At 31.5% G+C, this 23,475-nt stretch overlaps 1 protein-coding gene across 2 annotated transcripts in view; it reads left to right on the top strand.

Annotated features, from left to right (window-relative positions):
• The window catches only part of Oseg2 (intraflagellar transport protein Oseg2), a 105,979-nt gene that overhangs the window by 3,423 nt on the left and 79,081 nt on the right, over positions 1-23,475 (top strand). For both annotated transcript variants that reach the window (XM_089229614.1, XM_089229615.1), the window contains exons 2-5: positions 6,792-6,935; positions 9,678-9,790; positions 9,954-10,139; positions 11,878-11,965. In XM_089229614.1, the coding sequence (XP_089085740.1) occupies positions 6,792-6,935; positions 9,678-9,790; positions 9,954-10,139; positions 11,878-11,965 (531 nt within the window). The remainder of the gene's footprint in view (positions 1-6,791; positions 6,936-9,677; positions 9,791-9,953; positions 10,140-11,877; positions 11,966-23,475) is intronic.

Raw genomic sequence — 23,475 nt, 5'->3', positions numbered from 1 at the left:
ACTCGCGCACGCATCCCCACCACAGGCCCTGTGTGCTCGGTGGCCGTGGCGGCGAATGTGTACCGTCGTCCATAGCCGACGAATGGCGACCAATCACAGAGCGATTATACTCGGTAAGAGGGTCCGGACGTCGTTTCGCGCTTCTTTTGGATGCGCCAAAACTGTGCTTTCTTGTTCTGGCTCGTTGGACACTGCCACACTGGTCGGAGTAAAATATACTTGTAGCGAGTTTTAGGTACCTTGTACCGTACAAGGCCTATGCGATTACATGTTTTCGTCTATTTATAAAACGTTATTATTAAGACAAAATATAATACAGGAATATTTATATTATTATCCATTTAAATATTTAATCATTTGTGTGGAACAGTGAAATGGAGCGTCGTTTATTACAATATTCTGTAAGAACTCAATTTATATAAGTAACTATAATATAATATATTATTCTTATTAAGTTATTATAATATAGCAATAATGTACTTAGATACAGACGTCTATTATTACTATTGTAATTAGTATTAGTTTTGTTTAATATTCTTTTTTATTGGGAGTCGTGCAACTTTGACCATTAGATTTTTTTTAAAGGTTTTTAGTGGGTATCTATGTCACCGTGGGAGAGATTACGGTTGGTTTTTGATCACGTATGTATGTGTAGTATATTTAGAATTTTAACTGTTTTTAAAACAAATAATCTAAAACTATTTTGAGCTCAAAGGTTTTATCGCCTTGCCTAGTTACTTTTTAAATTTTAAAATAATAATAACTTATAAGTAAACCATTTCACTTTTAAGACAAGCGATTTCAATTGTTTTCAAATAATTGGATGATTTTGTCAGTATATCAAAATATCAAATAATAATACTCATAAAAACGAATTATATGGACTTCTGGGATCAAAGAGGATATTTTGTTTATTTTAAAATCCACACTTTCGTAGAATTAATATTATATTTCACTACAGGTAGACCGGTAAAAATATAAAAAGACATTGGCTCGGCAACATCATCGCACTACTCTTGTCTCATATATAGCGTCATAGCTAACGGACAGGCGCATTACATTATTGCTATTAATGTTACCACTATAAATTTTTCCATGTAACTTTTGTTAAACATTAAATACAGTTTATGCAATTAATACCGATGTATGGATTTTTAAATAAATAAAATTTGTCCTCTTTGATCCCAACAATATTTCACGATATTTCATACTTGTATGTAGTGGTACTTCATATCTGGCGTACTCTTAGTTTTTCATTATAAAAATATAATACACATTATAATGTAATTATATTGTTGTCTAGTCATATGAACATTAGTTAATTTTCCAATAACACTGTTGTGGTGATGCTATTTCTTTTATTTGATTAAGACGATAGTAGTTTACTTTTATGACAAAAAATTACACACACAAATAAAGCACGTAAGTCAGTAAGTGAATGTTACTCTGATGTACAATAGGTTACTGTAATGGATGGTAATACATTTGAATTCAATGATATAATATCATTGTGTACGAAAAACAATTCTGAGCGGAGACGGATTGTCAGTTTAGAATATTTGTATACTATATTAATTATATTCCTATTATTTCAAAAAAAAAAAAAAATAAAAAATATAGATACCCATAAAATAAATTCCAAATTAATTAAATCAGATTCGTTATATACAATATACCCGACTCACTCGGTCATACATAATATATATACAATATACCATAAAGTATTAAGATAAGTCATTACTCATTAACGTCATCAAATATTACAATAATTAGAATATAACGTATACTCTAGAAATTTCAAGTAGGTAGGTACCTACGAATAATATTTTTAAATAACAATAACTATAACTATATTTGTATAGATTTTAGATTTTTTTTTTGCTGCAGAATTAACACTTTACGTCAAATCTTGTTTTAAATTCCCAATCTTTAGCTATAAATCAAACTTTTATAATTTTTTAACAACTAAATAATTTTTAAATTTTCTATTTAATAAATATTGTCAACATTTGAACTTTAAACTGTTATAATAAAAAAAACGTGCCTAAATATTTTTAATGTTTTCTATCTGCTATTTTATTAACTTATTCCCCATAATTTTTAAGGGGAATTTAACGAAAATATTTTATTGACATATTATATAGAAAAATATTGGAAATGTCAAATGTCTATAAATAACTTTAAAAAAGCGGGAAAGTGGATGTCGCTCTGCTGTACATTAGGTTACAAGTGGGTTCTGTAATGGATGGAATTAAATTTGAATCCTTGCAATGATATTATATCATTGAATACGAAAAACAATTCTGAGCGAAGACGGTTTATCTGTCTAGGATATATTATAGATTATTAAAAATTTTCAAATCTTAGATTTAAAATAACATTTTTTAGGAATTTCTAGCTTAAAATAATTTGTGAACTTCGTGATTTTTCCGTAGGTTGTCAAAATTAAAATTTTAATGATTGTAAAAAAAATTGTGACTAAATATATATTTTATTTTTCACCTGCTATTGTAAAAATATGTTAGGAGCCTTGTATTTAATTTTCAAATCTTAGATCTAAAAAGAAAAACTTTTATGAATTTCTATCTAAGATAATTTGAACATTGCCATAATTTGTATGCATTCAGTCAAAATTTAAATGCTTATAAAAAAAATCGTGCCTATGTATTTTTAATATTTTTAAACTGCTATTGTTACAAATGTGTTAGAAGCCTTGTATTAAATTTTCAAGCTTTTCTACCGAATAAATAAATTTTGATCGATATTTATAGAAAAAAAAAACTAAAAAAGTTGAAAAATTAAAATGTCAGTAAACAGCTCAAAACAAATCTAAATATTTTGAAAATTTTATCAAATATATAAAACGCCTATATAAACATTCAGTGAAAATTTCAAGTATCTGCGGTAATTTGTTTTAGAGTTACACCAAAATAAGGAAATCGCTAAAAGTGAAAATCCAATGTTGTAAAAATTTAAATTTCAAATGCTCATAAAAATTTAATTTGAATTTCCGGTGGAATTTTTATTTGTGATAAAGATTGAAAAACTTGTAAGGAATCTTGTATTAAATTTTCAAAACTTAGATTTTTTTTTTTTTTTTTTTTATTTGAAATAAACAATCTGTACAGTTTGCACAATAAGCTTATATGATAATAGTACATGATACGTGACAGGCGTGATTTAAGCAGCCACCCATTAGTGACTCTTGACTAATTGATTAATTATTTTAATTAATTTTTACTATAATTACATAATTTATATATATATTTTTATTTTTATTTTTTTTGTTTTTTGACAGACGTTAGACATTAAAGTTTTGTAATAGGTCGCGGCACCACTTTCTTTTTAGTCTGCGGTTTGGATTTCCAGGTAATGTAAGGATAGAAAGATCGTTTATGAGAGGGTTGGGGTGTGAATGGAGTCGTTTGTGGAAACGAGTGTAAAAAATGCGTGCTTCCTCAACTATTGTTCTTACATGGAGATCGTTATACAGAGTATAGTTAGAAATATAGGGTGGAGCATTGGATAATCGTCGAAGTGATATATTTTGGAACGTTTGAATTCTATTAGTGTTAGATATTTTTGCTGAACCCCATAGTTGTAGTCCATACGTCCAGATTGGTTTAAGAAGCGCTTTGTAGATTGTAAGTTTGGTATTTAGAGTGGAGTACTTATTTTTAGTTAAAAGAGGTCTAAGCATACGTAAACGATTATTTAAGGTTATTCTTTTGGTTTGAAGGTGTTTCTTCCATGTCAATCTTTTATCAAGGATTAATCCTAAGTATTTGGCTGTGTCAGAAGTGGGAATTGGTACGTTGTTAAGGGTAATGTTTGGGCACGTTCCTTGTTTGAGTGTGAATGTTGTGTGCTGAGATTTATTTTGGTTAATTTTAACTCGCCATTTGGCATACCACTCAGACAAGAGATTAAGATGCAATTGCAAATTTAATGAGGCAGCTAAGGGATCTTTGTTTATGGATAAAATAACTTTGTCGTCGGCGTAATCGGCCATGATGGTTTGTTGCATGGAAGGTTGATCAGCTACATAAATGTTAAATAGGAAGGGGGAGAGTATGCCGCCTTGTGGTACACCGGCTTTAATTGGTGCAATGCCTGATGTTGAAGAATTAAATTGAACTTGAAAGTGTCTATCAGTTAAGTATGATTTAATCAATAGGAATAAGGCAGAGGGGAGAAATTTTTTTAGTTTAAATTGTAAGCCTTCGTGCCAGACACGATCGAAGGCTTGTTATACGTCTAAGAAAACGCAAGAGCAATAAAGTTTTTTTTCCAGAGTTGTAGAAATAGCATCAACAACTCGGTGAGCTTGATGTATCGTGCTGTGAGAGTTGCGGAACCCAAATTGAGAATTTGGGAGTATGTTGTTGGAGGTAATATGCGGTAATAAACGTTTTAAGATAAGTCTTTCCAGAATTTTTGAGAAGAAGGGCAAGAGGCTAATAGGTCTGAATGAAGTAGGAGTGTCGAGAGGTTTGTCAGGCTTAGGAAAAAGAATTATTTTGGAGAATTTCCATAAGATTGGAAAATAAGATAATCTAAGAATAGCATTAAATATATAAGTTAATAGAACTATAGCTTTTTTGGGAAGGCATCTCGCCACTTCGGCTGTAACGAGATCAAACCCAGGAGATTTTCTTAGTGAATATTTTTGTATTGTTTGTTTAATTTCATTAGGGATAAAGAATTTTTCTGGAGGACTAATAGGAGGAGGAATGTTTAAAAAATTAGTAACCTCATTAATCTGTTGGGATAAGAATATATCATGGTGTGGTTGAAACGTTTCATGTAGATGTGTTTTAAATAGTTCAGCTTTATCTAAGTCTGAAAAGGCATATGAATTATCAGGTTTAATTAATGGGATTGAGGGAGTTTTATATTGAAGTATTTTTTTTGTTTCTTTCCATAAGCTACCATCTAAAGAAGAGAGACTTGTTAGTTTTTGTTCGAATATATTACCTTTTAGCTTAGCTAGAGTCTTTTTTAAATAGTTAGCTAGCCTATTATATAAACTTTTATGAGAAGGAAGCCGAGTAGATTGATAGAGTGCTCTCGCCCTTCGCTTTTCTACAATTAGTGAACGGACTTGTTCAGAGAGAAATGGGTAATTGTGAGAATAGGACTTTGAGTTACTTATGGTGTTCGATAAGCTAGCCGCCGAGTGTCAAAACTTAGATTTAAAAAGAAAACTTTTTATGAATTTCTAGCTTAAAATAATTTGTGAATTTTCGTGATTTTTACGTATTTTGTCAAAATTCAAACTTTGAATGCTTATAAAAAAAATTGTGACTATGAATTTCTTTGATTTTTCAACTGCTATTGTAACAATAAGTTAAGAGACTTGTATTACATTTTCAAGCTTTTCTGCCTAACAAATAAATTTTTATCTATATTAATTTTAAAAAAACTAATAATAATTGAAAATTGCAAATACCTATGAATAGTTCAACTTAAATCAAAATTTTTTGAAAATTGCATGCATCTATGGTCATTTGTTTAATGTTACATCAAAAACCAAAATCGATTTTGTTGAAAACTGATTATGCGTAAAATTTTCCATTTTTCCCTTAATTTTTAGTTTGTTTTTCTCGATTATTCAGAAAAGTATTAAGAATTTTTTACTTTTGACCCCCCCAAAGTACCAACTAGATTCACTTTCTGATCGAACGAGGTACTGCATGAAGTCAAAAATCGAAGCACTTTTTACTGCCCCAAAACGTGATGACAGACACAAAAAAAAAAAAATAAATAAAATAAAAAACACACATCATGGTAAAATCAATACATTCATCGTTCCGCTCAGAATCTAAAATGTTGAAAATTTCATCAAGGATAAAAAATATCAATATAAACACTCAGTGAAAATTTCATGTATCTACTGTAATTTGTTTTAGAGCTACGCCAATATTCAAAATTGATTTTACCAAAAACAAATTTTGCGTAAAATTCCCGTTTTTCCATAATTTTTTTTTTTATTTTCCCCAGCATGCAAAAGTGCACTTTTGAAAACTATTTTGAATTTCAAATTTTGGCCAACTAAATTCAATTCCCCGACGGAAAAGCTTCTGAAGTTTAAAATCGAAGTCTTATTTCGACAACTTATCGTGTACACAGACACTCTGACACTTATTATTGTAAAATCAATACATTCATCGCTCCGCTCAGAATCAAAATAGTTTGAAATAAATATTTTTAATTGAATTATTACATAAAGTTATGTGACATTATATATTCAGATGAAATAATTGATGAAAAAAAAAAATCAATCGTAACCATATTGTCATGATATAATATGGTAGTTTTAGACCAAGTTACGTTTGAATAATATACACACGATATATTATTATTCCTCTTCCTTTGGTATTTATGTCCTTCAGACGGGTAAGTTTCAGAAACTGCATCAATAATGATAATGGTGACATCGACGATTCGGTGTTCGATATTGAGCAGTGGTTGTGATGGAGTCGATAGTACGTCTGTACATAATACGATAATAATAACAATGTAGTTTTTTTAAAGCGCTTCGATGCTAATGGGTTTTCGACCACTTCACTAACAGAACTACTGTGGGACACGGGTCATCGACAGCTTTCACAATAATATCTAAATAATATTACTATTAATGTGATTAAATACGGTAAGCGTCGGCGTTGAAGCCGCGCGTTGTCGCCTTTGCCGTTATCATAATAATAATAATTATCATACAACAGCAGAAGGGCAGTCTGCAGAAGTGGTGGTGAAGGAATTATGTTTATTTTCTGTGTTTTCGACAGGATGGTCCGTTCCAAGTGTTGGCAGCCACGTGGTCACCCAACAACCAAAAACTGGCGGTATGCAACAACGACAGGGTGGTGTTGCTGTTCGACGAAGCTGGCGTGAAAAGGGACAAGTTTCCCACTAAGCCCGCCGAGCACGGGGTAAATACGAAGTGTACGCGGGCCACTTTCAGCCCTTAGATATACATATACATTATACAATATACATATTATAGATTATGCGCGTGTAGACTACTAATCGCTGTATTTATACATTTATACACACGTTACAACTTGAACACAGTAACACACACAAACACTTACACGGGCGGGAGTAGGCTTGAAGTATGAGGAGTACAACATTACACGATTGGGTAAAGATAGAAAGGGTCGAAAAGATCCTCGACCGAATGAGACTATAAAACCATACCGTAGGACTAGCCTTTGACCCATCAACCGTTCACCACACCTACATTTTAACTGGTTTATTTTGATATGTTTTTATTGAGGTATACCGTTGCCGCCCCCACACCCGCCAGAAGTATAGATATTTCTGGGGAAATTAAACTGTATCCATGTGTGTATAAAATCCCTATGGAGAGATCGTGAGTTAGTGAACGAAAGTGATTGTGCGATGGAAACACGGGGTCATCAAAGTTTCAAGGTACTCAGGTCACCCACGTATAGGTTGTATGCCTTATTGTTATGACATTATCTGAAACGTTTTTTCGAATGAATTCACCCCATGCTATTTAGTTAACAAATAACAACCAATAAACTAAATAATATTGATCGATACCTATGTTTTTTAATTGTTTTACCACTGTCCACTAGAGTAATCATTTTAAATTCCTAATTAGTAATTTATTATTAGACAAATGTTATTAAATATTTTATTAGCACTTTCACACATTTTTTTTGTAAAGACATATCAATTAATAATGAAATTACATTTCAGGTATATTACTTCAATGTATCTGAACTCTGAAGTTATTATAGATAATAAACCTGAAAATCGATAAAAACCACAACAATAAAATTATTTTAATTAATAATATTGGATTTGAGATTGCTTTACTATATTCTTAAATAACTATATACGATTGAGTTTAGTGTTTATTGTAATCGAAGTAAACGTTTATTTTATAAGTTCGATAAATTGTCAAAAATATTAGATAAATTACATCATTTAGTTATAAGTTATGGGCATAAAACTACGTACCAACGAATATGTATAACGCTTTTTTATTAAGTTAAAATATATTTACGATATTTTACACTAAATCACCCCACAGTTGTAGTATGAATGTATGTGTTTTTATTCTAAAGACATCAAATAATTAATTCTGTTTACAGTGTTTACTGAATAAAATGGTTTATTGTATTTTATATTTTATAATTTTTTTAAAATTTTTATTAGAGAATATATAATTTATACACAAAAGCATATAATATGTACTAAGTACAGTATAATTTAGAAAAACATGAATAGGGTGAGAGGAAACCATCTAGAGATGACACTTCTTTTGCTTAAATACAATTTTATAAAATAAAAACTTAGTTGTTGAAAAATCAAAATAAAATACGGCATCATTTAAAGTTAACGATATTTAATTTATTTTATGATAATCTACATTTATATGAATAAATGAAACAGTACCTATACAGTTTAAGTCACAAGGAGGCATAAATCCAGATTATAGAAACAAGTAAAGTAAATTACTTTTAATATTGTGGCGTTTGAAAATTGAACTTCTGTTAAGCCATTCATGAGCAATTCGTCAAACAACTTTCAAACTTTTAATGGAAATCACTCGATATTAGAAGGTGTATAAATTTGATTGAGATGTTGAAATATTAGATAACAACAAACTCATAAATGCTATGCTAAAAAAATATAAGTAGATATTTTAATTTTCTAATAAGAATATACATTTGCATTCATTGGTAAGAAAAGTACCTATGAACAATATAAAATAAATTAGGTGAATTTAAAAACAAATCATTTTGTATCACTTAAAAAATTTATAATTTTTAAAACCACAACGATAAATTTATAAAGTTATGTAGATAATTAAACTGACAAAGTAAAAAAATAATACTATTAGATCATTAATTTCACTGAAATCCCTTGAAATAGGTTGGTGGTTTTTGTTTTGGTGTACTGTCTAGACGGGGGACCTTAATTCTAAAGCCCTTGGAGAAAATTGTATGATGAAATTATGATTGTAGCGATATTATTGGTCCTTGAAATGATGTAATTTAATTACAATTTTATTGAACTAATACAACACGAAACTCTAGCAATTCACATCAACAATAAATAACGTTCTTCATAATACGATTATATATTTCTTCAACTATTCTCTTCAAAAACGAATATCCAAAATGAAACGTTCGAGTTTTACACAAAATGGATTGTTTTTATTCTAGATAAAAATTCTTGTATAATTTGTTTTTATTATTAATTATGTCATAAAGCTTACTATATAATTATTATTATGTTGGTTTTTTTTAATAATTAACTGTACCATATTTTCATATAATTTACAATTTACAAAAATGACAGCATTTTGTATAGGTATTTAAAATTACATTATATTATCGTGTCTTACAAATATATAGTAAAAATGTACTGAATGAAAGCTATTATTACTTGAAATGCCCTCAAGATTCTAGAAAAAATGTAATCCCAGTCAATATATTCAATTTCTCCATGATATGAATATATATAATATTAATTAAAACTCAATAACTCGTTATTTTTTTTGTTTATAATCCCTTACGCTGAGTTCCAAGTTATTATTATATACTTATTTGTAACGCAATATTCAAATATTTGTATTTCAGGTCACGCAATTACTAATTTCAATTTTATTTTATTTGTATTTTGACGCAATTTAGGCTGGCCGAAAAAGTTACACCGTTAAAGGTTTGGCGTTTTCTCCTGATTCTACGAGAATAGCCGTGGGACAGACTGACAACATGGTGTTCGTGTACAAAATCGGTGACAGTTGGTAAGCTACGAAAAAAAAATTGGTTGTGTATAATTAATGTGAAATCGTTGTTTAAGCGTGTGCAGTGCGCTTTGCGTCTAGAAATAACCTTGTTAACTCCATGTGTATAATGTATATATGTATATTTTTATGTACACGTTTGTATATAAAATTCGAATTACAGGGGAGCCAAAAAGGTGATATGCAATAAATTCGGCACACAGTCTCCGGTGACCTGCATGCTGTGGATGTCTGAGGGGCCGATAATTTACGGGCAATTAGACGGCAAGATACGGGCTGCCCACTACAAATCCAATAAATCTCAGACCCTTTACGCCACTGGTTCGTACGTCGTGTCGCTAGCCTCCAAGTAAGCCTTTTCCACCGCTAAATACACCACACTTAATGCGATCATCATTTGAATCGTATTATTAAATTCACTTTTTAAAATTTTTTTTTTTAAATTTTAATCGTTATAAATTAAATAATTTTTAATATTGATTATTAGTGATAACATTTTTTTGTTTGTGTAAAATTTACATAATTTTATCGGTTTAAAGTATTTATGGCACATAGTTTTTTATAAATCATGAATACAAAATACAGCATCTATTTTTCAATTTTTCTGCATCAATTAAGTTTATTACAACTAAAAAATTTATCCAAGTGTAGAAAGTATTTTTTTAAATATCAAAACTTTTTTCACACTTACATTTTGTGTCATAAAATTAAATTGCATAGAATATTTTTTTTCACTTAACCCCATGGGAAATTTTCCCACCATCTTGATAGTATATTTGCAGAAAAATGATTGTCGTTTTTTCTACCGAAAACATTTGGTCAAAGACAAGCTAAGGAATAAAATCATATATATATATATATATATATATATATATATATATTAAAAACTACAACTTTTCATGAAAACAAACTTGTTAGATAAAAAAATAAATTAAATATTACATATTTTGTTAAGTTTGTAATATTTTGAATATATATAATAAGTCTACTTCATTATATAAATTACTTAATCTCTACTATATGTGTTCTGGAAAAAACATTAATGCATTACTAAATATGAACATTTTATTAAAATATATAAATATATAAATAATAGTTATAATATGATTTTGAAGAATAGTGAATTCAATTCAATTAACTATTACAAGCCCAGCTAAACATTTATTTTTAAATATTCAATTATTTATTAATGATGCATTCAATTTTAATATACATGTACAACTCACGTTTATTTTGTATTTTTTTTATGGCCGTACTGATATAATTTTGAAACTGAGAGAAGTGGTAACTTGTATTCCTGAGCCCTGCTAGACCATTTTTTTTTTTTTTAATAAATATTTTAGTTCATCGATAAACACGTGTGATAACTATATTATATTATATAAGTTATAACGTAACTAATTGATAAATTTAATTTTAAAATATCAAATTATTCAAAGTATAATTTATTAATGTAGGTATTTAGTTATAACACATACCTACATTGCCATTTACCAATATACATTTTGATATTTTATATTAATCTCTAAGCTGTTTAAATATTTGATTGTTATTTCATTGAATTCATATAGAGTATTACATAATAATATTTTGAAAGTTCAATTTATTTTTATGGTATGTTGGTAGGTATATCTACTTGATTGTAATTTTACATCTAGTATTCATTAAATATTATACGTTCGTTGTAACTAGTAGTTATATTTGGCGTATTAGTAGATTTAATAAAATAAAATAATTTTTATGATTTATAATAATATTATTATAAGATTATACTAAATTTATAAATTAAATTTAAAAAATCGGAATTCTTACGTACGTCATGATATTATATTCAGTATTCTTTACGATGAGAGAATGAAAGAAGGGGTACAATGGGATCCTCTGTTTTTTTCTATTACCTAGATATTCAGTATCTTCATAGGCACATCAATAATATTAATGATAATATTCAATTACCTATTACGAGTTACATACGTTGTATATCATGGGTTAAATATTTTAATTAAATCTAAAAACGAATAAAAAATATACAGAGTTTCATACGAATATAATGTCATGGATTTAATTTTAATTACTTCTATTTTTAGTACACGTGGAACAGCGTTTATATCTGGACACGCAGATGGATCAATCGTGAGGTACATTATCACAGAAGGATCATCAACTGAACAACAGGTTAGTTTGTTTTTATAATATATAATATTGTTACATAAAATTAATATTTAAATTAACAAAACATGGCATTAGACATTTTCGTTTTAAATGAAACAATATATATATACGAGTATATTGATTAAGTATCTGTTTTGCCATCATATTTATAAAAAAAGAGTTGAATAATGTATAGAGAAAAATAGTTTTTATTCTTTTTGATTATCATAAATTTCAAACATACTTCAATTTCTTTATATTTTCTTTAATTATAGTTTCTTTGAATAATATAAAACTATTTTAACCTAATAACAAGAAATAATACATAAATACAAATATTTAATGGAATAAAAAGATTAAATTATATTTTCAGTGAATTTAAGTTAGTTTGCTCTATAGAAATGTAATTGGTAGGTAAATAAATACCCTAAAACTAGGGTATGAATGTAATAAATATGGGTATGCAGATTGCCAATGTTTAGTCCCTAAAATTAGGACCGTTTCCAACCCTCTGGGGAAGGTTTCTAATTAAGTACGTACCTATTCCATAACCATTAATCGGCTGCCCTTTATGAAATAATTTCCAAACCAAATTTTAAACTTATATGAAAGTTGTACAATAATTTAAGCTGCAACAACTAAGATTATCAATGGAGCTGAAGTCATGACTAGTCATAATACTATTATGACAATGACTGTTACGATATTCTATAATACTGATGTCACCATGGTGATACTGCGATATAATTGTTTTTCACGATATAATATTTAATCAGTAACTTATCACACATAATAAAATAAATTTATTATAAACTAATATACCTATAGAAATTTGTGCAAAATGTATTTTTTAAAACAATGAATGAAAGAATCCGTTTATTGTCAACCATGACGGTTATTATTCAATTGTACCTTGGAATTAATTGGCAATAAAAGTCGAAGAGGCGTTTATCATATTTTATATTGATGGTTTTTTCCCACGAATTTCTGTGTAGATGTCATATTTTATTCTTCATCGCATCCATTATGAGATTCCTCGATATTATGTTCTGGTACATATGCAACGTTTCGTAATACTAATGATGTGTTTTGAATGTATAGAAATGCCTTTATACAGATGATTTTTTGTATAAGTCGATTGTTATGTATATTATATTTTAGATGCTCAGTGAAAATAATATCAGAAAATTTTGTGTCCTATTTTTAAATTTTTAAATTTTACTAATGATGAACTATGATCTAATTTAAATAAATGTATTAATTTAAATTGTTCCTTAAATTAATTTTTTTTTTTTTTGAACAAAAATAAATATTAGAAAAATACATTAATTTTTAATAGAAAGTAGAAACAGAAACTATATGTCTATATAATATTAGATATAAATAAATATAATACATTTTTATATGAAATTTGTAAATTTGATATAATTTTTATGATTTTCAGTGTATCAACAAGATACATTATCAACGTTGAGTTTAAGTTAAAATGAAGCCATGCGTTTATTTTAATTTTATTTTTAAACTAAACTATATTTATTAAAATTAAATCATTTTGAAATCATTTTCTATATTACTTTTTAAGAGAAAATAAATTAGTAATTTAAATTTATCATTACTGTTGTTAAGTATAAAGGACAAGAAAAGAAAATTTGCATTTTTTACCATAGATATATAATATGTTAATATGCATAGTATGCATAATAACGAAATAAATAAAAACAAAGTTTTCCAATAAAAATTGAATATTTTTATGAATAAATTGCAAAAAATTGCCATCAAAATTGATCACCCATTTTTAGACCCTCCTAAATAAATTCCCATAAGGTACTGTTTGCATGTAGTGTACAGGGTAAATTTTTTTAGCCAATTCTAATGTTAATTAAATTATGAATTCATTAAATTTATAGTTTTTGTAATTTTAAGTTATAAGTAGGTACCTACCTATACTACTCATTAACCACATATGTGTATGTATATCATACTTTTTCATATCACGACACCTTCGTCTCTTCTCATCATTTTGGTGGGTGGTGGCTCTCAAATTATTAAAGAAATGTTTTAATACTTAATTATTTATAATAATATATTTTATAAACACTTCAAATAGGTAGGTATATTAAGAAAACAAAATATGTATTGATATTGATAACTATTATAACTATTATTATTTTAAAATTAGAGAAAACAATATTTTTCCTGTTCTGTGTCGACGCGTCGCTCCTTGGAGCCTTGGCGTTTAGTTTCAGTAAAAAGGTGACTCTGAGCCTAAAGACTTAATTTTTAACATATTTTCTATTATATGCTATCATTAATTTGTTTTATTAAGGTTTTATTTTGATTTATACAGTATTAATTCTAAATAATATCCGCAGTACTATAGAAACTAGTAAATAATTTACTTAGGAGACATTGTTTTTGTGTCTTACCTAGACGTGGCGTCTTCGGCGTTTCGTCTGACCGGAAGAAATGTTTATGCTCGAAAATATCTATTTATGTTTGTAAAAAAATAAATGTATATACGAGCATGTGTACCTACCTAAATGCATAATTATATTGAAAAACTCTATTTTTTCCGGAAAATCTTCGCACCGAACAACGTTTAATGCGCCTGTGAACGACAGCATGAAAATGATTTGATCGTCGAAAAACGTTAGACGAAAATAAGTGGACGAGAAGAAAGCGATCTGTAGACATTATTATAGAGAGTACACTATTTATAGGGAGTGAAGTTCGATGTGACGCACACCGACAAGCATACCTGAAAGAAACCTAACCGTGATATTTCAACCACAGATGATACCTACAAATAATTTAGAGGCTCGAGTAGGGCCGACGAGCTACGGAGAAAATCTCGGTAGGCCAGTTATGGCTGTTTGATCGTAATTTTTTTCATGCTAGTTAGAAATCAGTATAAACATAATTAGAACAAACAATAATTGAATCGAATTATTGAACCGTGCAGTGGCTAGTGGCTTCAGCTGTAATTGAACGTTAGAAATCCTAAAACCCAACGGTGGTGTGCTGATTTTCGGTACTAGTTGGCTGACTTGCTAAAAGATGAAGACTCGACGCGCACCTCGGTAAAGGCATGCGTGAATGGAAAATGGGTGTACGTGGCGTCGCATAAAAAATGACGCCGGGGACGAATGCGGCTTCGAACAATCTGATAAAATATGTTATTATAATTCGGCTATATAGGTACTATAGGGCGCTACACGACAGACAGAATGCGCCACAATTCTATACGAATGCACTGGGCAAAAAATAAAAAAATGAGTTAATTTATTAAGATAATTCGTTAATTAAATAAATCAAAAAAAATCTAGATTAAACAAAAAAATTGATGTCGCGAATTTAATGACTTTGACACACTGCATGATAAAATTGGAACATTCAACGTACAATGCTATATTGTATTTTATATGCAGAAAACGTAATAGTCAATAATGATATCGCGGTCAGCGGTAATAGCAGTGAGTTAATCTTTGTTCAAATCGGTGATGACGGAAACGGCCGTTTCTGATATTTGGGTTTACCGACAAGAAATCGGGACAGTGTTTGCTGACAATAATACTATTGCAGTTCCCGGTAAATGAACTGATACTGATCATCTGACTCAATTTACAGTTTACCGAGCGAATCACAGTTACACAGCTATACGGGTCTCATGGCAGCCCGAGATGCTCAAGTTCGGTTCAAGAACTACTAGTTCGGATTCAATGATCTATTTGGACAGACATAGAAATATATACCTAAGATACGCGCCTGGTGCTGAAGTGCGATTGCCTTTAATGATATTATTAATTCGATTGCACCCATAATGAGAAATATCTAATTGATCAGGAATCTACTAATTACGTCATATTGTATCGCATACAGTGTTTAATAAATTAGCACTGACAATTGGGACACTTGGACAGTTTGAAAAGTTTACAGGCTGTTTATGCAACAATGAACTATTTACAAACAATATATGATTGAACTAGGGCCAATAGCTTGAACACAACTAAATGACAATGACTCAACTAAGATCGTATAGAACAATTATTTTCAACAATAGCTCACTCAGCTATAGAATTACTATAAATGGCTATAACCCAAGGATAAATAAAGGATAAATCCCAATACCAATCTGTCAACCACGCGTTCTGCTTCCAAATGTTCGACGACGCCGACGTATAGCTCTTTTAAAATGGGCGGACACCTCGTGCCAAATTATTAGGACTGTGTGCCATACACCAATACATAGATATCATACCATAAAAGCAATAATAAAGATACCACAATGAATACAATTTTTAAATAATATAATATTTTACAAAAAAAAAAAAAAAACAGTGTCACTGGAGCTTTTTATTATAGGAACAGCGGAACAATTATGCTAAAAATCAATAATCACAAAATATAATAAAATATGCTGCCCATGAAAAATGAAAATGTATTTTGAGCAACTGTATACCAAAGTAATATGTTGCTGACAAAAATATCGGTTCGGTAGCAGCTGTAATGTTGATAATCGATAATAATAGACACAAGTAATGGTTAAAATCTTCGGAACAGTGATCAACTCGGTGGCGATTGTCGTGTCCAACTGAAGAATATTTTGATAAACGCTATACGGTAATTAAATATTTAAGTACCGTGTTTAGATTAACGATTAGAAAACAAAGCCACGGATAATAATAACTAATAAGGGATAAATAATAATAACTGTTATTTTATATTAATATTTATAAACTATATATTTATTATAATCGCCAAATTTTCATACCAAATATTTTTTTCCCTTTAATCATACATGTGGTTCACCTACCTCCTCCTCCCCTTAACACCACTAAATATGTCACTCTCGCAACTTTAATTAAAACAAAGATTAACTTTTTTAACAGAGTCATCAATTATATTTTGATTGTAATAACGTTATTTTGCACAATGATAATAGCCTGTTAGCCCCATTTAGGTAACTCGTTCGAAAGTTAAGGAATTCTAGAAGCAGTAGTCTTGTCAAATATACTTGTCAATAAAACAATTCTTCCAGAGATAGAACTACTCCATTTCAAGTTTGAAAATCTTAGAAATATATTAAATACAAATGTATATAATATACAGAAATAGGTATTTCACAAATTAATATTATTATATTATATCAAATTACTTATAATTGTTAGATTATTTAAGAGTATTGAATCCCTACGAAACTTCGTTAACGATTTTCTGTTTCTTTTTATCTATTGACTTTATGTAGGTAGGTATCATTTTATTACTATCTATATCCTGCACATTGTATTGATTATTAAATATAATATTATATAGGGTGTACCAATAATTATGATATATATGTATATTTTTTTTTTAATTTTAAATGAGCCTCAACAACAAGGGTTATTGGCCTATGATATATTATATTTGTTGATATCTAATACTGTCATTAAATTTGTGCATTTTTGTTTAGTCCTCCTATTTCTTTTAATTTTCTTTTGCTAATTATTCAACTAAAACTGAAATAATAATTTCAGTTTACTAACATTTGCTGATATTAATTTCTATTTAAAATAAATTGTATGGTATTGAACTATAGTAGTTATTAACGTATATAATACATCTAAGAAATATTCATTCATATTATTTTGATGTGCACAGAAGGTTTAAGTTATGAGATAGAACAAAACTAATAACCAGTACGTGTTCCTCACTCGACAGAGCAACACGTGTGTTATCTTACCGCGAGTGCGCTTTTATAGCTTCGATAGCAAAACCCCAGTCACATTTCATTGCATCGATATCAGGTAATATGATTATTATATAATTATACACCCAACTATCTTCGGCAATTTCGAAATGAACAGAAACACATCGGGCAAAATGCCCCCCCCCCCATCAAACCTCAACAGAGCAAACACCCTACGCTCTCCCAAAAAAACAACCACAAATTCACCTGCTACCAATACCAAAAATTTCACATTACCTTCAACCAAAACACACCAATTAAATACGCGCAACTTAATATCGCAACGGACCGTTATCGAAAAGAACACCGCCGTCAGCCCTCCTCTTCCCCCAGTCATCACTACCTCGACCGCAACTAACGCCGATAACGTTAATTACACCAGTCAGATTACCAGCAACAATATAAATAATACAGATAATCACAATAACTTCGCTAGCATCACAGCAAAGGAGACCACTCCTAACAGAGAACAAGCGATAGTATTCAATTCAATCGACGGAGTTCCACAAAAAGATTATATTTTAGCCATTGGACATATTGTTCAACCTAGAAATATACTATTCGTCTCCAGAATTTCCAACAATAGATTTTGCATATTTCTATCCAGTAAAGAAATTCTCGAATCCCTTCTGTCTAAAACACAAATAATAATTATAAACGGTCAAGAAATACAAATACGACGACTACTAAACCCAGCTAAGCGTATAGTAATTTCTAACGTATGCCCGTCCATACCCAATCACGTAATACTCCACTCCCTAAACAATCTGGGTATATCACCTACATCACAAATAAACTTCCTTAAAGCTGGAATTAACCTAGATGGCTACGAACACATTCTAAGTTTCCGTAGACAAATATATATCAAGCACGAAGACACGATAAAACTCCCTGGGTCGCTGATCTTAAACCATAATCAGTCTCAGTTCAGAATTTTTTTCACGGATGACACGATTACTTGTTACACATGTAAGACAACGGGTCACACAGCTCAGACCTGCAAAAAGAATGTCTCTACTATCTCCGAAACACCTTCTCCTCCTACCACATTTTCCAAAAATACTGTTATAGACACTCCAACAAGCGATCTGACACCACCCTTCATCGATCCTGACCAAGCAGAAAGCCAAACTTCCCAACACGATGTTCAACACACCAATCTGAACACCAATGAAGAACATATACCCCCAATACCACCCGCCCAAATCAATACGGAAAACAAGGAATCAGATACTCACGAACAACACATCATATCGTCTTCCCAAGCTCCGCCTAATACCGAAAAAATACCTCTAACTATGCAGACCAATATTCAAAACAAAAGACCCATATCTGACACCTCATCCCTAATGTCCCCCCCTTCAACCCCCCTTTTAAAAGTAGCCCAGCAACCAGTTCAAAAACAAAAGAAACAAAAAATAAGATCTCAGTCTAATTCTTCATCAATCACTGACGACGACACCCCCGATGACCCCCTCATTCCGGCCCAGAAATTATTCCATGACGACAATCCCCTGCCAATAACATACACCCAATTCAAGTACCTGGTTGAATGCTCTTCAAATAAGTCCATGAATATACGCTCCCTATGCGAAGAAGCTAACATCGAATTACGTACACTAATGGCAATAATCGAAGAAACCTACGTCATGATAAAAAACTCCAGAATGAAAACTAAACTAACTAAATTTCGCAATTTATTATTCCAATTAATGCCCGAAGAACCAACAGACCCCACACAAAATCAATCATAAATAACAAACAATATAACATATACAATGAGCATAAATGTAATACAGTGGAATATTAACGGCCTTGTCAAAAAACTTAATGATATTAAACTAATAAATCAACAACACGACCCAATCATCATATGTTTACAAGAGACCAACCTCAACAATACCTTCACCCCGCCCATCAAAAACTTCAACATCTTCTCAATCAACAGAACAGCCTGCAACCGAGCTAGCGGAGGAGTAGCGATACTGGTCAGATCTGACTATCCAAGTTCCCAAATCCAGATCCAATCTCCTCTGGAAGTGGTGGCAGCATCCATCCAGCTCGAGTCTAGCATCACCATCTGCAATATTTATATACCGAACCAAAAACTATTTAAATCCACTGATATTGTGAACATAATACAACAACTTCCACCCCCCTTTCTCCTCCTGGGAGATTTCAACAGTCACGGCCTAAGCTGGGGATCGGACAAAACCGACGACCGGGGAAAACAAATCGAAAAAGTCCTCGAGACTGATAACATAATACTACTTAATAGCGGTGAACCCACACGACTCAATCCCTCGAACGGAAAATTCTCAGCGATTGACCTATCATTATGCAGCTCAAACCTTGCCCAACGCACTTCATGGTCAACTCTTCCCGAAATATACGACAGTGATCACATCCCAATCAAGATCGAGCTTCTTTCTAGCAAAGCAACTTCGCCTACATCTCCCAACAAATGGAAACTCAAAAATCCCAACTGGAATCTTTTCTCCCAACTAGTCGAAGCCTACGTAAACACAAACCCCCCTCCTCCAGATGGTCCGACCGAAAATGACGTTGCCCACATAACCAATTCTATAACTAATGCAGCAAACATATCAATTGGAAAAACAAATGGCACTCTAAACAATCCTAAAGTTCCTTGGTGGAACCCCCAAATCAAGCTATCTATTAAGGAAAAGAATATCGCATTAAAACGGTTCCAAAAAACGGGAAAAATCGAGGACCACATACGCCTAAAAGAACTTCGTGCAAAAACAAAATTCCTCGTAAAACGCAGTAAAGCATCCTCTTGGAAGAACTTCACTTCTACCATAGGCCCCAAAAGCGACCCCAGCTCTGTATGGAGCAAAATCAGATCTTTACGTGGCAACAGCAAAGAAAAACAGACTCTCATATTAAATGACAACATTCTCCTCACCGATCCAATCGAGGTTGCTAATCTTCTCGGTAACCATTTCTATTTGAACAGTTCTGATAACAACTATAATGAATCATTTCTTAATAATAACCTGACCAGTAGACAGCATTTGCTCCAACCCAACTACAGCCCATTAAATCAGGATCAACACCATCTAAACATCCCCATTAGCGCTAAGGAGCTAAACTGGGCCCTTTCCAAATGCTCTAGCCTCTCTCCCGGACCTGATGAAATCCCATACAGCTTCTTACACAACCTACCCGCATCAGCAATACAGTTCCTCCTCCACCTGTACAATAAAATATGGAATACCGGACAAATCCCAAAATCTTGGAAACACGCCATCGTCATCCCGATTTTAAAACCAGGGAAGGACAAATTTAGCACAGAGGGATATAGACCAATATCTCTCCTCAATACAATGTGTAAAATACTTGAAAAGATCATCGATTCGCGACTGAGATGGTTTCTCGAAAAAACTCACTATCTTTCCCCTCAACAAAATGGCTTCCGCAAGCACAGGAGCACATACAACAGTCTACATGAAATCCAAAAAGACATAACTAAGTCCCTAGAAACCAACCAAGCCTTGGGACTTGTTGCCCTCGACATAGCGAAAGCATACGACACCACATGGCGCCCCCGGATAATCGAACAACTACAAAAAATCCTATGTAACGGTAACCTACTGATCTTTGTCAAACATTTCCTAGAAGACAGATCTTTCCAAGTCAAAATTAACGGTCATCTCTCTTCAATCTTCAATCAAGAAAATGGAGTACCACAAGGATCCACTCTCTCAGTCACCTTATTCCTTGTAGCCATCAACGACATCTGCGAAAGAATCAAATTCCCAGTAAAATCTTCTCTCTTTGCAGACGACCTAAACATTTGGTGTTCAGCAAAAAACTCATCCTGCATACAACCATATCTACAAGACACAATATTATCACTTGCTGCATGGTCCGAGACATCAGGATACCGTTTCTCCCCATTTAAATCTCAGTGCATCACATTCACCCGAGCTAAAAAATATCCTTCATTAGACATTAGAATGAATGACATCCCAATACGAACCTCAAAATCAATTAAAATACTAGGAATCACATTCGACCGCAAAAATACCTGGAACCCACACCTTAAAGATCTCCGAAAAGCAACCATGTTAAGAATGAATATCCTCAAAACTCTAGCTCACACTTCTTGGGGAGCAAACTCCACAACCCTTAAACAAATATACACATCGCTCATTCTTTCCAAGCTAGAATACGGATCCTTCCTCTTTTTCAATTCTAAACCATCCAGCTTAAAAATGATTGACACCGTACACAACCTGGGACTGAGATTAGCCTCCGGAGCATTCCGATCGAGTCCAATTCCCAGTTTGCTCAACATCTCTTATACTCCACCCCTAAGTCTCATAAGAAAAAAAAACATCATGCTTCTATCTGCAAGACGAGCCCAGAACAACCTAGACATCCACCACGGCATCAGAACTGAACTACGAGACTCCAATTTCAAATTCTCTGACTTAATTAAACATGAATGTCCGACTACTCCCCCTTGGACTATGGACATTGACATCAACCTCAAGTTATCTTTCCTCCCGAAAAGCGAAACTACATCTAACATTTATAAAAGTGAACTACAAGCTATTCTCGAAGGATACCAAGACCACATATTCTTCTTTACGGATGGATCCAAAACAGACGCCGGCGTAGGCGCTGCAGTTACATTCGGTGAATCCAGACGAATGCTCAAGCTCCCTGACTATTGTTCAATCTATACGGCCGAAGCCTTGGCTATCTCCCATACATTAGATATTATAAAACAGGACTCAATAAACAAATCCATTATACTAAGCGACTCCCTTAGTACACTTACAAGCATCCAAAATTACTTCCAACCTAATAGCATTTCACAAAAAATCCAGAACCAGATATCATTTCTCCAAAACAACGCACAGACTATCTCCATGATATGGATACCTAGTCATATCGGCATACCTGGAAATGAGATAGCAGACACATATGCCAAACAGTCCATCTCATCTCCTCACTCTCTAATCATCGGCTCACATACTCTGCAAGACTCAAAAAACTTTATTACTGATCACATTCTAAAAAATTGGCAACACTCCTGGTCAACCCAACGTACTAAACTAAACGAAATCAAACCCAGCATTTTCCCATGGCCAACCACTCCACTTACCAGGCGTCAAGAAGTAATTCTTAATAGACTTAGAATCGGTCACACATGGTTAACCCACAAACACTTAATGTCTAAAACGGATCCCGAACCTTGTTTCTCATGCGGCGAAACACCTACAGTCAAACACATCATATGCTTCTGCCGTGAACACAACAATGTTAGAGTCAACCTCAAACTAGCTGACAATCTCTACGAAGCTCTTGGTCCTGACCCCGACAACACTCAGAAGATATTTACCTTTTTAAAATTAACTAAATTATATAACTTAATCTAAACACACCTTCACACCCCAAGCTTGAATTGTATAAATATCCCTCCTTTATCACCATATGTTAAATTTAACTTCAGCCAATAATCTTTGTTGTTGCGGCTTAATTTTAAATAAAAAAAAAAAAAAAAAAAAAACTAATAACACACAAATTTACACTGTAAAAAGCTTTCAGTGCATTAACCAATACTATCAAACATCATTAACCGTCTAATGGTCTAATAATTCATAAAAGTATCGACATTGACAAATATTCACAAAAATTATTCAGCAATACGTATTTGAACAATATTATTAATCAATAGTACCAAAATAAAATACTTTGATAGGTAACTCATCAATTTAAACGTACCCGTGTAATATTATTATTAATAGTCAAGTGTATGAACACCAGATAG

The sequence above is a fragment of the Diuraphis noxia genome, unplaced genomic scaffold, assembly GCF_037042655.1.
Source record: "Diuraphis noxia isolate RWA-SAM2 unplaced genomic scaffold, SU_Dnox_SAM2 contig0005, whole genome shotgun sequence".
Lineage (NCBI taxonomy): Eukaryota > Metazoa > Arthropoda > Insecta > Hemiptera > Aphididae > Diuraphis > Diuraphis noxia.
Note: the sequence above shows the minus strand (reverse complement) of the source record. Positions and strands in the feature narration are given on the sequence as shown.